This window comes from Pterocles gutturalis, unplaced genomic scaffold, assembly GCF_000699245.1.
Source record: "Pterocles gutturalis isolate BGI_N339 unplaced genomic scaffold, ASM69924v1 scaffold34009, whole genome shotgun sequence".
NCBI lineage: Eukaryota > Metazoa > Chordata > Aves > Pterocliformes > Pteroclidae > Pterocles > Pterocles gutturalis.
The window spans coordinates 5,401-22,679 of record NW_010131781.1 but is presented as its reverse complement, the minus strand read 5'-3'; the positions used below and the strand labels follow the sequence as shown (position 1 = coordinate 22,679).

Genomic DNA, 17,279 nt, shown 5'->3' with positions numbered 1-17,279 from the left:
CATGAGAAAATTTTACAGCCATACTTAACTATGATTTAATCTTCTGTTATATTTCCAGATATCATCTACATTTACATCAGGATAAAGCCAGTGAATGATTTTTTTCCAGTCTTCAGTAATTTATCATATGAATTTAATGTTTCAGAAATTACTAAAGGTACAGTAAGTAGCACCTACATGATAGAAAGAATGTTGCCATGTTGATAAGTACCTTTTTTCCTCAAATGGATTTTCATATATTTGAATGAGCAGAATGGCTCCAAGTTCCAGTTCAACCGAGGTCTCACTGTACAACCACCTACTACCCTTAAATAGACAAAACTGGCAGCAACTCCAGTTGTACAGATGGAAGCTGAGACACAGACAAATTCAGCAATTGCACAAGAAATGTGTGACAGAGACAGAAACTGAACTCAAGATGTCTTGTTTTAGACCATCTTTCTGCTCTTGCTGTATTAGCCTTTTGGAGAGACTGTGATGGTGCAAAGAAACCACTATAGGCTGGCACAGATGAGTGAGGACTCCCTTGGCCCAGGCATGGTACAGGATGGCCACCCCACTGTCCCCTTAGACCCAACTCACCTTGGGTGCAGTGGGTGCCCTGGAGATGGGGTGGGATGGGAGCACTCAGATGGGGAGGCTTTGCTCAGCCAGAGCAGCCAGAGCAGCTCCTCATGCCCTGAGCCAGGGTCATTCCCATTCCTGGAACAGCCCAGGACCAGCAGCTGCAAATGTGGCCTTAAAACTGAATTTGTTGACATGCTTGACTCCCACCTCAGTACCCTCCCTGTCCCCTAGTGAGTCCTGCATGTTCTGAGTTTGCAGAGCATGCCAGGTAAGTGCCAGTCCTTGGTAATCCTCATGTGCCAGGTGCAACTGCCAGCTGCTCTGTGCTGTGCTGCTCAGGGTGCAGAGGAGTTGGCATGGCAATGGCATCTTCTCCAGCTTCAGCCTCACCCTGATACAACCCAATGTACCAAACACAGGCCTTCTGTCCCAGGACCTTGCTTACTGAATTTATTCTGTTGGCTGAGAAAAAATTGAGAGGTATGTTAGGTACATGCTGGATAAATATTGACCCCATTCTGGACTTCCTAGGGTCACTGAAAAAATGAAGGTGTAAGGGACCTCTGAGGGTGTCAAGTCCAACTTGTGCTCAATGTGAAGCTAGTTTCAAAGTTAGATCAGGTTGCTCAAGGCCTCATCCAGTTGAATTTTGAAAATCTCCAAGGATGGAGATTCCACAGCCTCTCTGACCACCTGTTCCAGCAGAGCAACCTTAATTCCAGGTAAATTTACCTTGCACCCAGCTGAAAGTTCCTATGTTGCAACTTATCTCTGTTCTCTGTTGCCCTTTCACTGTTCCCTCCCGAGAAGAGTGTATCTTGATCTTCTGTATCATTGCCCTTTAGGCAGTGGAGCAAAGCAATTAAATCCCTGCTTTGCCTTCCCTTCTTCAGCCTGAACAAACCCAGCCTCTACTCCTGCATCCTCTGCTCCTGCATCCTCTGCTCAGCCCCCTGACATCTTAGTGGCCCTCCCCAGCCTTTCTCCAGTTTGTTAGCATCTCTCTTGTCCCTGGGCCCCCAAACTGGTCACAGGGAACTTCATGAGTGCTGAGCAGAGTGAAGTAGTCACTTCGTACCATATAGGCTCTATGGTGCTTCTGTGTCCATTTGCCCAAGTTAGGAGGCAGGGGCCGGGGGGAGGAAAAGGCATGCTTCAAGGAGCCCTGCCAGCCTGTCCACAACCCCCTTTGCCAGGGGCAAAGGAGCAAGCCCAAATTTCCAGCCTCACCCTCAGCTCTCTGTTTTCTTCCTTCTCTGGTCATGAGGATGCTGCCAAGGTTCACAGGTCTGCAAAAATCACTCCTGTCTGCCCTGTGGAGAAGCTGTCATTGGCCACTGCTGCATATGGCGAAGCTTCAGCATGGCCTGGGAGGGAGCTGGAGAGAGTGGGGAGGCTGGTGGGGGGCCAGCTTCCAGCAGGGGTCTGCCTGGCAGAGGGACCCTGGCAGCCCCGGCACTTGCAGGGGCCAAACTGCCAGGAAAGCAGGGCGAAGGAGGGACAGGGAGACACAGGGTAGCCACTTAGCAGTTGGAGGACCCCGACCTTCACATGCTCATACCAGCACCTTGCATTGCTCAGCAGCCTGTTGTTCTTGCCCAACTTTTATTTCTGTGGTGCTCAGATGGAGCTTGGTTTTCTGCACTGTTTCCCAATGGATAGGATGCAGTGAATTTTGTAGCATTTCCTATTCTGTGTGTGTCTCCTCATACCACTGACATTGAGTTGGCTCCCAGCCAGGGTCAAAACTACAACATACTTGAAACCCATCTGTGACATGGATATGTCTCTAAACCTCTCTGTGTCAGCCACAGAACTTTGCTGGATACTGAGACTATCAAGAGAAATGTGGTTTTTTTTACTCAGACTGCCTTTTCTTTTGAGCTCAGTTGACATTAAGAGGGTGCTTGCTATTTCTGTACCAAACAGGGGCCAACAGTTTGCATTAGGGCTGGAGTTCCCAGAGTCAGGAAAGAAAAAAAAAATCCAACCCTTCATTTACATCCTCCTTCTGTCTTACTCTGCACATGTGGACTATTCATCCTGTATATCTTTGGATCATGTGGATGCATTTAGCATTGAATCAATGTCTGCAGAGATGGGTGTGCACAGTCCCATCTTCATTCTCACATTTTACAGCACTGCCATTTGTAGTTTGCTTCATAAATGCTCAGCATGAAGGTAATTGGAACTGCTTTTCAAACACCTCAGAAGGAAGAGCAGCAATTGCTTTTCAGGGCAGATAAAGAACCTTGTTCCTCCAACCAAGCCTACACTTGGGCTGCCAGAAGGCTGGAGTTTGTGCATATCCGTGCAGGGCTCAGGGTGCTACTCAGCGCCAGAGCACTTCTGCTGTGGTTCTCTACAGGCTGTAGAGTGTTTGGTGTCTATTGCTACCAGGCAAGCCCGTACACAGGGGAGCCATAGCACAGCATGGTGAACCAGTATTTCTCACAGCTTTGCTTTGCTTCTTTGAGGTGAAAAACTCTAAACCAAATCTTTAGTTCACCTTCATCAAGTTTTGGTCAGAATGAGTACTCTGTACTTCCTTTTCCCTTAAAATGTTAATGAAATGTGGATTTTCTGTCTCTCAGTTGGATCTAGCATTGGAAGAGTGAGTGCCAGTGACAAGGACTGGCCACCCAGTGCCATCACTTATTCCATTGTAGCTGGAGGAGGCACCAGGGATTACGCAAATATCTTCTGGATCAGCCCAAACAAAGGAGAGGTGAAGATTTTAGCTAGATTAGACTATGAAACAACGCAGAAACACATTCTTACAGTACAGGCCTCAGACCAAGAGAAGACCACAACAGCATCTGTGAGTAAATCCACTCTACTTCTCCCCCTTTATCTACATATTTTTCTCTTCCTCCTGACAAGAATGGTAAGGTACATTGGGCAAAGCACTTTGGTCTGTAAAAGGCAAGTCCCCCTCTGCACAGATGAAAGAGGTGGTTTTCACTCAGTCTTAGTTTGTTTCTTACAAAAAGCATTAACGTAATGTTTTTCTATTTTTAACTCTCTAGTTTCTGTTTCTCAGTCTTTTTTTTTATTTTACCTGGGTGGTGAAATTGTTTTCTGTGCCCTAGACAATTTAAGATATTCTTTATGGTTCCGGAAAATAGAAAAAGGACAGAGCCTTGAGGCCGGGTAGCACAGCCTCATTTTAGCCAAGCTTAGTGCCAAGTCCTACTTAGTCCATGGCCTACTGGGGATGGAACCTTACATGTGCTTTCCTCAACCATGACCTAGTTTTGTCCCTGATGGTGCTATCTGTCAGGAGCCAAGAGCATGCCAGTGACCATGATAATATTAAACAGTAGGGTTGTGCCCAAGTTTGCTGCCCAGACCTATTATATTCAGAAGAAAAAACATAGACTATGTCCACAAAGGTATTTTATAGTCACTTATTTCAAAGAATCCCAGGGTCCTTCACCTACAGGTTCCTTTTTACTCCTTTGCACATCTTCTCCCTCATGACCGCCTTACATTTGATTTTTGCACGTCTGTTGGGGAGGATACAGGCACTAGGCCTGCTTTCTGTTCCAGCCAAGCACCACCCATAGAGATGCTAGGTGGGAGGTACTTAATCTCTTTAACACCTGTAATATTTCAACGTGATGATTAAGGAAAATCTAGCATCAGGAGCTTTTAATGGTACCAAGTTTATCTGTTGCCTGTTAAAGACTAACAGACGTTAGAGGAAAGAGCTTTGAGAAGGGTAAACTTTTTTTCTCACTGAGCTAATCCCAGCTGACATTAAGCACATCTGGTTCTACCTGGGGTGCTCCCAGTCTTGCAGAAGGCCATTGCCAGCATTTCTCTCTCACTGGGAGCAGTCTATAAGGAGTCTTCCTCCCTTCCATGGGTCATACTCTGAATTATTATTAAATATGCTAAGAAGCCTAACTAGTGACTGTGAAGCAATTCAAGACATTTGAAAGGAAGTTTAATGAATACATTGTACTGTTATTATTTCTCATTCTTACTATGACACAATTCAGGTGATTCAAATAGACACATCAGCTCTAAACCCCTGCAGTTTTGGAAGGAACCTGTTCCCAGAAGAGTGCTGATCACAAGAAGAATTTAAGTCAAATGATCAGACATCTTCTGGTAGAAACTAGATTGGAAGGGAGATTCATATCTCTTCAACTGCTGTTGATCAAAAGAGCAAAATGGGCAAAGCCAAGCAGTTTCTGAAGTTAAAATTCTGTCTCAGCACAGTGGTGGAGCTTCAGCTTGCTATTGCTCTTTTCTTTCAGGTAACTGTCAGTGTTTTGGACGTGAATGATGAAGAACCAGTTTGTTCACCCAATTTCTATTCATTTCAAATCCCAGTGAGTCTAGCTGTTGGGACCAATATTAATGGCTTCAGGATTGAATGTCAAGATCGCGATTCTGATCCCAGGTCTTTCCGGTACTTCATTAATGAAGGTACTGTGTCACGGTGTGTGAGCTGGGAGCAGTGCAAAAATTAGGGAATGCTGGTGGTTCTCTTTGATTTGTAAATAAAAATGTAGCACAGTTTATGTGCTACTTCTCATGGTGAGCTAGTTGTGATCCACAAGTTCTTCACATCACTACTTTGCTGCTTACCAAAAGAGGTATCTCTCTGCAAGTTGGCTACTGGTGCTACTACCTAGAACCATTCCCTGCAAGACTGGATTGCCTACCACGTTAATTAATTGGCAATTAATTACACAGTTGACATGGACTTCAGAAGAATGAGCTGGAATGATACACAGGGTCAAATTTCCCTTCCAATTACAGCTGAGTAAATCCTGAGAAATTATGGTGTGTTCTGTTACTCCACATACCTCACATTCAGATGCTGGTACACAGTTCAAAACAACCGAGCAAACCTGCATGTCCTAGGTCCATGCTGTATGCATTACACCCCCAGTTTAAGAACATGTGTTTCAACCTAGTAATCAACTGTATCCACTTGGAGAACTGCAATGGTACAGGATGACACTTGGCTTCACAAAAAGGGAATGCACTTTTTTGGAGCAATTCCTTTTTTGTTGCTGAGTGACTGATGGGAAGGAGGGAGCAGATTGTCCAGGTGCCAGTAAAAAGCTTTAGCATAAAAAGAGAGAACCTCTGTCCTATTGCAGCTCCTTAACATCACAGAGGAGCTCTGCAGCAGTGCCATTTACACAGGAGCCCATAGAAGGCTGTGTTTGTATTAGTAAATCAGGGTCTGACCACAGGTCCAGTTTTGGCTGTACAGACATGACCTGTGCCATTCAGTTGGCCTCTGAACCACAGAGCAGCCCATGTCCCATTTACTAGATGTGGCCTTCAAGGTCACTGTGTCTCTGGACCTCTGTGGGGCAACAAGAGCAAAACCAAAGCACATTTGGTGCCTTTTCACGGCTCTGATCTCTTGTATGTGTGGTCTGTCCAGAGCCTAACAGCTGGGGCTGGCCTGCCCGCAGCCCAGGCCACTAGCAGATCTCCAGCTGTACGGACAGAAAATGGGGGCTGGGGAGCCAGCATCACTGAAATCCCCTCTCTACCCCCACAGGGCAGATGAAGTCCTGGAGGCAATTAGCGTCCCTGGAGTCATTATCTCTTTTCTGGGGCACCTGTTCAAAGGCCTCTGCCCCTGCGCAGAAGCCATGGAGAGGGTTTGGAGTGGCCTCTGGAGATGCTGGTGGTGTCAATGTGGCCTAGGCATCACTCTAGGGACACCCCAGCAGTGGAATGAGCCCCGCAGCAGCATAGGGTCCTCACTCTGACCAGGTGCCACTGCCTCTTGGTGCTCTCCAGGCTGTAAGGATGGGTCCTTTGGGTGACCACTTGTGCGCCCCGTGGCTCTGAAGTGTTTCCATAGCCTCCTCTCAGCTGTGTCACTGTAGAGGGCTTTTTTCCATATTTTAATGCTTTTATTGCTGCATTGCTTTGTCTGATTTTATATTATATCAGGAAGACTGAGGATCCATTCTTGTAAATTATATTTCCCTGCACAGGTGTATAGTGCTCCATAACAAGTCATCAACAGAAACTTATCTTTTTGCTTGTTCCATGCATTTACTTTAATGTGGGACTGGTTTTCTTTTTTATTCCTTCTTTGGCACTGCTTTATGTTTTTGCTGCTGCTTGCAGGCAATGTGAACAATCATTTCACCTTTTCACCAAGTGCCGGTTCCAACACATCTCGGCTGATCCTTGCATCCAGGTTTGACTATGAGAGTGGACTTGATACAAACTGGGTTTACAGACTGCGCATCTATATAACAGATGACAATTTACTAAATGCCAAGGAAAAAGCTACACACCTAATTAAAACTGGAACGGTGACTTTAAGCATCAGAGTTATCCCGAACCCAACTGCTGTCATTGCCACAACAGTAAGTTCACTGAAATTTATGTCCACTTCTGTGGTTCTTTATTGGGCTACTCTCCATGGGAGTGAAGAAAATAGAGTAGATGATGTATGCAAAAGGAAAACAAAAACCTGCAGTGGGTCCAGTTGTGGGAAGTCCCGAGCCCCACGCTCTTACCTTGAAGCCAGAGGTGGTTGATGTGCTCAGCGTCATGAAGGATTGTTCCCAGGTAGAGAGTCGTAACATATGTTTTGTATTTTAGTTTCTAAAACAAAAAGGGCAAGCAGCCAAAGGACTGGGCACACTGCCATTACAACATAACTGGTAAGTTAAAGATTTTGGCAGCTCTATTAATAAGGAAAGAGCAAGGGTTAACCTTTGCTTGGAACCTTAAAATTACCTCATGCATTTTGCACTCCCTCTTTTTTTATTCATAGCTATTTACTCTTCCAGCTGCCTTATACTTGAATGTGTTTCTTTAAGTGGTGGGACACATTTATCTGTGGCGACCAAAGTTGAAATAGGCAACAACAACAATAACAAGAAATCCTCATCACTTGGAAGTGGATTTTTTCCATCCCTGAAGTCACTCTCATGTGAAGCCTCGAGCTGCCCGTCAGGAATTGAAGCAGTTGTGCACAGCTTCATCATGTTGCTGCGGTTTCAGCAGGTTTCAGACAGGCAAAGCCAGAGGGGTGGGATGGGTCTTTCTTGAGCTCCCTGCCCATGTGGTGGTCTTAGCTGAGCTGGGGAAGCCTGCACAGCTTTTGGCAGCTGGGGTGGGATTTGGCCTTCCACAGCCTGTGTCCCAGCAATATAGTCTGCTCCACCACACAGCCATCCCAGGCAAGCGCTGGCTCACCAGTTTCAGTTTGGAGTAAGTTTCCATCAGGATGGTGCATGATGGGAGGAGAGCTTGCTTTCATCCTGCCTGAAGAAGCGACAGCTCTGTCCCCGTCCTTGTGCTAGTTGCTGCCTTCATCCCCTGCTGCACCATCCCTCTGTCATCCGGAGTCCATCCATTTTCTGCCTGCCTGATGCAGATGGCATTACCCTTTTGTCCATTGCATGCAGAAATGAAAATATGAGGATGCTGGTGAGGGGGTAAGAGAGTTATTCACTGTAAAACAGTCCCAATCTGCTAGGGGCTACTGGTAACTGAGCCGGAAGCAGGAGATCCTGCAAACAGCACATGCAAATCTGGACACTTTGCTATTAAAATGCTTAAATCCAAACTTGCAGACTGATTAATAACCCTGTTATTATCTAATGCTCTGCTGGGAAGGAATATATGGTTTTCTCACAGCCTTCTCCTCCCCCTACTTGATGTGGAAATGAAAAGTTAAGCTGAATAACAAAACTTATTCTGCATTTCTTTCCCATGCTTTACCACAAATACAAACAGTCTAGACCACATACCACAGCATTAAATCTGCCTCCCCAGAGATATCAGCCTTACACTTTCAGTCTGTTTTCCAGAAGAGCACTTCCATTACAGCAGCTTCTTCCATCACTACTTGTTTTATGTGTTCAGTGCAATAACTTGATGGATCAGATGCTGGAAGGCTGGCAGTGTAGAAAGAAGCCCCATTAAAAAAGTCACTCATGACTTCAGTCCCAGTAAGGGTGAAGTGGTGGTGGTGATCTTGAGATTACCTGAGAATTTCTCTAAGGATTGGATATCCCATTTTTTTGCAAGGCTGAGTTGTTTTAAAGGTATCCTTAAACGGAAAAGAAAGAGATACTCTACTAAATTTCCTACACAATGTGATTACAAAGTCTTACAGAAAATTAAATAAAAACTTACATAGATGATCAAAACTCATAGTACCACAAAAGGTAATGAGCTAGGTAGAGCAAACGGGTAATTTTGGATATGTGTGAGGATAGTTTAATGATGGGACCTTAATGAATGAATTGCTAGCACCAAGTGACCTGACAGCTCAGAGCCATGTCTCCCGGCACTCGGGAAGATGTGAGAGATTGCAATTGCTCAGGAAGTGTGGTAGTGTGGTTTTCCCATCTAGAACAAGTCACAAGGAAAACCAAAGGAGTTTAATTTATTTTTATGCAATAACCTGATTCCTCAGTGTTCAACTCCTCTTATAAAGGGGGATGAATGGTCACTGCAGTGAAGATGACCTACTTCCAATTTTGCCTTAGGTAACAATACACCATTATCTTGGTAATGGCAGTATTCCCTGCACTTGTTCACTCTCCAACAGCATGCTTGCAGCTTCTTAGGCAACCTGAGGCTTTTAAATGCTACCATGGCATGCTTGTTTTAATAGAAGACATTGAAACATGATCAGGAACCTCCTTTTTGCATCATGCGTGGGCTCCATTACACCTGCCTTTGGTTGCCCCAGGAGCTTGGTGGTCCATCTCAATCATCTGAGCTGCCTTGGCAGTCTGCAGGCAGGTATGTGGGATGAATCACTGTCTCCAACAGACGCCATCTCCCTCTGCCTATCATCTGCAGAGCGTCGGGGCAAGCTTGGGCCAGGTGCTTCAGTGCAGAAGTTCAGCCAGATGAAAGGTACTGTTGGTGTCAGTAACCTTACAAGTGTGCAGCCAAGAGAAACTTTTCCTATCTTGTTTTAAAAGCCTGGCTTCACTGTTGTGACGAAAAGGGAAAACCTCTACTCTGAATTGGCGTGGTACGTGCCGTTCGTCATCACCCTCAGCAGTTTGCTGCTCCTCGGACTGCTGGGGTTCCTGGGGTTCCGGCTGGTGACATGGATCCGCACCTGCTGCCCTCTGGCAGGCAAAGCAGACAGCGCACCTCTGTGAGTCCTCCGAAATGTCACGCTGGGGGCATACCTAGCAACACCTGGCAATGACAGAGAGAACTCAGGGCTTTCACCTGTAATGAAAACTATGCTTTGAATATTTTATAGCCATATGCCCTTTGCTGTAGGTAAATATTATTACTGGCTACTGGATATTTGGTGTTAATTATATGAAATCAAGGGAAAAATTCCACGGCACTTTTTTTCATGGATTTACTAACATTAGCATTAACTGAATGCAATAGTGGAATTAACAGCTATGACCTCTAAAGGCAGCTACACTTCTGAGGTGCAGAGTCTCTGCCTGGCTGTGCTGACCAAAAATACAAATGTTTTTGGTTTGTATTTGGCTCCTGCTCCAAGGGAGCTCCCATCTAGGTAGTTACTGGATGCATTTTCCTCCCTCTCAGCTATGGATTCAAGAGTCCTTTCCAAACCTTGGTGCTCATGCCAGATTCTTTGTTCTGGCAAAACATCTGCAGATTTCCTGCAGTTCTATGCAAGCCTGTTCCAAGGCTCTGGCCCATAAAGCTTTGTAGTACCTCTAAGTGCTTGTGCTTGGCAAAAGGCATGGAAGCACCTGGGACCGGCTCTGGCTCGTTGTGGGAAGCAGCAGAGATCCCTGCTGGCTGCCTTCTCAGCAGACTGGAGTCAGACTGCCTCTAAATCAACTTTTGACTTCACAAAACAAAGATAAGCAGCTCTTTAAATGGACTGGGATTAAAAACAAGGATTTCTATAAGTATTCTCAGGATTTGGACTTAAATTTAGAAATTATAGTAAATGTAAAGAAGTAATATATGACTGTGATTATAATTCAAATGGTGTGTGCAAGGAATTTAGCAATTAGTGAAAAAAATACAATTAATCTAGCAACATATAGTTTGGCTATTGTTATTAGTAGAGCAAGTGATTCATTGGGAGCCAGGCTCTCCCATTAAAAACCAATTTCTATATTTTCAAAAGCATTTACGACCTTTCAACTATTTAAAAAGGTATTATCTGAGCACATCAGATCAAAAAATTTACCTTCCTCCAAGGGTGAAACAAGATGACAGTATTTGAAAAGATGTTTTTACAGATTATATAAATCCATCATGCTATCACAATACAACTTTATTTTTTAATATTATCCCTTCTTGAAGAGGTGTTAGAGCAATGCTCAGGGGTGTTTTGCTGTTTGAGAGCAGCATTACATGATGCAGGCCTTCAGTGAAAGCAAAACCAGAAACCAAACAAATCAAGCAAATCCCAGAACTCAAGGAAACACATCCTTCTTACCAAGTGAAAGAGAACAAAGCATGATATTTTTATGTAGGCAGAAGTATGACATTTGTTAACTACACTCTTAATCTTTTTTTCATTACAGGATAAACGATCCAGGTGTGTACCTCTTTTCTATATTTTAATACTTCTCAACAACACCTTGTTTATGATTCAGTATAAAATTTGTAAATCAATTTCTAGACAAATAAATTTGACCCAGTACAAGAGTACTGAGATTAAATAACCCTGGCTGATTATGGGAGGTCTGCTTAAGTGATTTCATGGCCCTTTTGGTCTTCAGATCTATTAACTATCAGGTAAAAAAACAATACAGAGTAGCCTGGTATTCTGGCATGGATGCTAAAGAGTTACTGGATTTTTCACAAGCAATTCATGTGCTGTCTACTAAAAAATATTCCCATCCCTCTACAGCACCTCCAAGAGTCCTCTCCACTCTAACTCCCTCTTTTCTGGTCCCTTGATTTGCTCCCTTGACACCATTACTTCAGGTACTTGAAGACTTAATTTCAAGTATTGGTGCTTTTAAACGGGTTTGTGTAACTTAGTAGGTGTATAAACAACACACACAAAACCAGGTGTTTTTTCAAGCATTCCTGTCCCTTTTATTCTCATTGGCTTTCTGCTAGCCAGTATGTCTCATATGGGTTCAGTAAGACCTTGCTTTTATAACTCCCTCTCCTCAATCAGTATCTCCCAGCTTGAAAAAACACATGACTAATAAAACCCAACAAAATTAGCTGTTCTCCTGGTTGCCCAATTTGAGACATTTCAGCATTGGCTGGTTGCCAAAAAATGGATGCTTGGTGCGTTCTGAAAAACTGGTTCCCAAATGCTGGTCAGCAAAGGCCAGACAGAACAGGCTTCCCATCAGTGTTCAGGTTCAGACCCATCTGCAGAGCTTCAGAGTATTGCACACCTGGCCTGCATAGCCTGTTGGTGGCCAGACATACAGTTCTCCAAAGGAAGGCCGTTAAACAAACTGTCAAGGAGTGAGTGAGAAGAAATCATAGCAACTAGTTGGGCATCATCCACAAATCCATGATGTCGAGATGCCCATGGCACTGCTGCTGCATTTGTTTGCATGTGGGATGAATTAATAGTGTAGTAAATCCACATATAACCAAACTGTTCTTCAATCTGGATTTTACTTGACTGGATCTGCAGCACATCCCTGTTTTGTCTCCAAGCGCATGTTTGAGTGCACAAGCTTTGCAACTACAAACATTCCTGGAAAAAAAATAACGTACATTTGTAGTTCAAATATTGCGAAAGGTTAATTTCTATATCTGTTCATATTATTTAGAAAGGGAAGAAACCATTGTTATTTATTCATTACTGAAGGAATAAGACTTTTCAAGGCTAAACTTTTAACTAGTCATTGGGAACTCTGGATTCTCACTCCAAAATACTGTGAAGGAGTTCGCTTTTCAAATAGTATGAGGGATCATCCTTTGAAAAGGAACAAGGCTCATGTGAGATACCTCAGAAGTCAAGTACTGAGAATGTCTATTTGTTTGAGGAAATCTTGGCTTTAGTGTCTATAGCCACTGTCAGAAAAATCAGAATCTTTACATTGTGTATTTTCTTTTCTGTAGAAAAGAAGAAACCTAAGAAAGAAGTGGTTGTGGTAAGTATTGCTGGCCTCAAAACAAAGCCTGGTATTACCCAGCCCCATCAAGCAATATGATCGTAGGACCCTTTCTATGAAAGGTGTCTGTTTTCCAAAGAGAATACGAAAATGACAGGCAAGGAATAAAACGCTGCCCCAAATGCAAAACACTTCAGTGCCCCAACTGGCCTCTGTATTTGGAAGCAACACTAGGTGTGAGGGATGCTCACCGGCTCTGTGGCCCCTTTGCTTCCAAGTGTCAAATTCTCCAGCATCTCTGGCAGCCCTGTAAGTGGGAGACCAAAAGAGGCTGTGCCTGGAGCAGTGACAAGGAGAGTTGCTGCAGCCACAGAGGCAGGAGGACAAGTGTCCCAGCTTCACTGACCTGTGCAGCTAACCCTGACCTGCCTGAGTGCAACCAGTAAGGCACACAAGTGTACCAAGCTGGAAAGAGTTTGGTCTTGATAAGCTGTTTGCAGCAAAATGCCTTAGTTCGTTCCACTATGATAAATGTTTTTTTTTCTCCTAGATCTTGTGGCTCCTTCCTTTTTCAGAGCCCCAATAGCATAAGGGCTGTAAAACACTTTCATTAATGTACTCTCCCTCTCCAAGTTCTTCAGAGAGGGAATTCCCAAGCCTCCTCTGGGTGGAGGTGACCCTCTTGTGGTTACACACGTGGAGGAGGCATCTAGCATGTCAGACCTTATTAACTCTCCTTTGAACATCTAGTGGCAACACCCTACAGCACAAATGGCTTTCGTTGCCAGTTTTGATTAAACCCAGCCTACAGGAATGCAATATGCAGGTCATACAAATCCACCTCCATCCATGTATGTCACCATTTCCAAGTCACTGCTCCTCCTTCTTGCTGAGCTAATTCACAGGATTCATTTCACGTTTTGTCTCTCTTCACAGACAATGACAAAGCTAAACACTGTCTTTGATGGAGAAGCCAGAGACCCAGGTAATGAAAAGCAATTAACAGTGGATATGAATATTTGGCTGGAAACAAACTGGATTAGTTGATTTAAATATGGTTCAACATTTGCTTTTCAGATTTCAGGTTTGCTGTTTCCAAGGAGAATGGGAGCTATATTTCAGAGATAGTGAAAATCAAGACAGTGCCCCACCAACATTTCTAATAGTAGAATGTAATATACTTATGGCCCTTGAAAGCGTTATTCACTACTCCTCTGCTAAACCTGAGTGTATGGATCCGATATAGGAAGGTGGGAGAGGAGGAGGAATTAGCTGCAAGCCTCCCTGCTCTAGTGCTGTCATGGCTACATGTTTTCACCCTTCCCCTGTCTGGAAAATGGCCAGCAGATTAATCTGGATGCAGATGTTCTGACGTCATTTCTGAAACCTCTCCCTGGATGCAAGGCGGTGGGTGAGTTACTCACCCTGCACAAACCTCCTTCCTTGTAGCCACAGTGCATTGCTGCTGTTTATCTAGAGCTTGAGCATTGCTGCTTGGGGAGGAAGGAAGACCGCTTGCTTTTAGATACAGTTGTGGTGGCATCAGCTACCAACTGTGCCACCAGGCTTCAGCTATGCTAACTCTGAGCATATCTGATTAACCAGGTGGGCAACTGGGAAAAGTGAAATTAAGGTGAAAGCTAGAAAAAACAGGATGACACAGGAGGTGTAGTGCTTATCCCCTTCTCCAAGTGACGGCCACTGTGCTCTGCAGCAGGGTTCACTGCAGAATTTTTTTTTTTTTCCTAAGGGTTGATCCACCTTGCCTCATCCCCCTGAGCCACAGCCCCTGCCTGCACCCCACACTACAATGCTTGTCCTGACATTAAGGTGCCCAGCCCTGCATCTAATGGCTGAGGGCTCCAGCATGGAGAGGGAGGGCTGGTAAAATGTGACACAGTCAGTCATAGGTCTTTGACAAATACATCTGAAAACAGGTCTGAAACAATAAGTCTAAAAATTATCCAGAAGAAGGCAGGCCTGTTTCAAGGCTTGGATTCATGTGGCCAAATGATGAAAGTGGTGCCTGTACCTTGTGTTTCTTATTAGCGGGCTCAGAGCTGTCGGATGCTGTGAGCTAATGGGAAACACTAGTTACAGGGACTTCAGTAGAATTTGGGTGAACAAATGGGACCCTACTGTACAATTAAGCCCATCCATGAGGCTGTTTGAGGCCAGTTTGGTCCAGGTCCAAGCCCACCTGCTATTTATAAAGAGATCTGGAGGGATGTGCTCCAAAGTCCCTGCTTTTTTCCCATGTAACTGCATTTGTAATATATTAAACATGGATATTCTCTAGGCCACTGCAAGAGCTGCTGCTTCCCAGTGTTTTTGCAGGACAGCTGGTGGCTCCCTTCCTCAGCAAATCTGACCACACCAGATTTAAGGATATCTGAGCCCTTCCAAACTGCCCACCAGAGCCATAGCACTTGTGTCATGCCTGACATTAAGCTGTAACACAGCTTTGTGGTGTCAGCAGAGAAATATGTGCTCCCCACTCCTCTCCTCTCCCCTCCCCTCCCCTCCATGGCTCATCCCAAACCCTAGATGGATCAAGTCTTGGTGATTTGGACATGAGGTTTAATAATTCCCAGGACATCACCTGTTGAAGATGATTAGGAGGCTGGTCGGGAGCTGCTTCCTGGTCTGGGCTGCTTTAACATGCCTGCCTTGTAAACAGTCAGAAAAAATAGCATGTAAAGAGATCCAGTTTCATCTTTAATTGCTCAAATTGTGTTAATGTGTCAGAAACCATTAATTCTGATAAAAACTGTAACATGTAGTAACACGTATCCACTGTTTCTTTCCAGGCCTTAATGGTCTTTTGTTTGTCTCGTATTAGTAATGTTTAAATACCAGAAGTGCCACTATAGTTCCTGATTCTCCCTCTGTTTAGCAAGAGACAGTGATTTAAATTGTGAGTCAGTCACACTGGGTGCATGGCAATTCTTCCACCTCTCTCAAGGTAGTAAATGAACTGAAGGAGAAGATACTTGCTCCTAATATACAAGTAGAAATTGCCCATAAAATCTTTCTAGGAGAGGTAACCATGTGTGCTGAACAACCTGAAATTAAAAATACTTTTTATATATAAGGGGAGCATGTAGTTCTGTAAACAGAATACTTATTATTTCACTGTATTAATGACAAAGTTCACGGCAAGACTGGAGGAAAACATTCTGTGCAAATTGTAAAGCAACACGTACAATGAAAACTTGTGGAAGATCCCAGATCTCTGAACCTTGGGTCAACCTAGATGACCTGACATGATCCAGAAGATACACGTAGCATATTGTGCTCCTGGCAGGTTTCGCTACCTAGGGTAGCCAACTCTACTTGAGAAAATGCGCACAGATATACAATGGCCTTGCCCATCATGGCGAAAGACAAAAGTTTTTGGGAGAGTTAGTCCTAACAACTGAGGACCACGGATGTGTTTGTTACACTGCCCATGTTAACCCATGGTAGCTGTAATTTGGATAGAGGATAAAAGGTCCTATTTTGAATATTCCTGTTCCCTGAACTGCAGAGCCAGTTGTTATACTGATAGAATACCATCTCCCCTGAGCAGCTGCCCTGGTGTCCTGGTTCCCAGAGTTGCTTGCAGAAATGAGGCTTTCCCTCTCAGAGCTTTTTTTCCAAAATAATCTGATTTTCCAGGTTCTTCACATTTCCCATTTCAGACCCATCCTGAGGACTGTCATGTCCTAATCTGGTAAAGCAGGAACAATTTTAATTGATTGTCTTTTCTCCCTGACAAGTCACTGGCAAAATGTATGAATTCAATACATCGTCAGGAGCCAGGAGGTGGAAAAAGAGCAGCGAGCCCCTTCAGCTGGAGCCAGCTGTGCAGGTAACATCAAGTAACACAGACAGTGGTGGCCAAGGGACAGACAGAGCAAAAGCACCAAGCAAAAAAGAGCCTTCAGAGAAGAGGAAAGAGCCGACTGCAGAGACAAAACCAGCTGCCAAGCCCTCTGCAGGACAATCAGAAACACCCAGCCAGGATGGGCTGGAATGACAAAAGCAGAAAGAGAAGTACTAGGAAAGGGGGTTATCCTCACCAGCCTCCCAAGGCAGATACTGATCTCCTCCCCCAAAACAAACACTTCCTTGCCATTAATCCAGCTCTAAGGCAATGTACATGAGACTCCAAGGCAGCTCCCCAATGACCCCACTCTGAACAGCCAAAGAATCAGATGTGATTTTCTCTCTATATATATCAGCTGCAAAACTTAAGGTGGCCATTGCTGCATAAACTAGACCAAAAGGCAGGATGAAGCCAGACTTACCTTTGGCAGGTAAGAGTGAGAGAGAAGGGGAGGACGTGAAAGGGGGAGAAGAGGAAATGAAAGCAGAGTCGTGGGTAGAAGCATCTGCTGCCCACCAACTATAGCTACTGTCACTTTCCACCTGGAAGAACTCTGTCCCCACAGCACGGCCTCATCCTCTGACTGCCTTTGGGGAAGGCAGTGTACACGTGGAGATGCTTTCTCATGGGTGAATAGGGCCTCCTGTCCCTGCTGAGCGACAGAATGGATTAAAAGCTCATTAGGGTTGAAAAGCTTGCTGGTGACAGATAAAAATTTTTCTCTTCATTCATTATTTTATTTCAGCCCTTCCTCACCCTCTTGTATTGCTGTAGAAAAGACCATGGCTTGAAAACAGTTTTTGGAGTGGAGAAAACCCACAGCTTGTTATGGTATC

General features: G+C 44.4%; 1 protein-coding gene across 1 annotated transcript in view; it reads left to right on the top strand.

Annotated features, from left to right (window-relative positions):
• The window catches only part of CDHR3 (cadherin-related family member 3), a 38,782-nt gene extending 22,165 nt beyond the window's left edge, over positions 1 to 16,617 (top strand). The window contains 9 exon segments of the mRNA XM_010080716.1: positions 59 to 157; positions 3,162 to 3,388; positions 4,836 to 5,007; positions 6,685 to 6,929; positions 9,513 to 9,694; positions 11,067 to 11,080; positions 12,580 to 12,611; positions 13,509 to 13,557; positions 16,334 to 16,617. Coding sequence (XP_010079018.1) covers positions 59 to 157; positions 3,162 to 3,388; positions 4,836 to 5,007; positions 6,685 to 6,929; positions 9,513 to 9,694; positions 11,067 to 11,080; positions 12,580 to 12,611; positions 13,509 to 13,557; positions 16,334 to 16,617 — 1,304 coding nt within the window.
• The last annotated feature ends 662 nt before the right edge of the window (positions 16,618 to 17,279 follow it).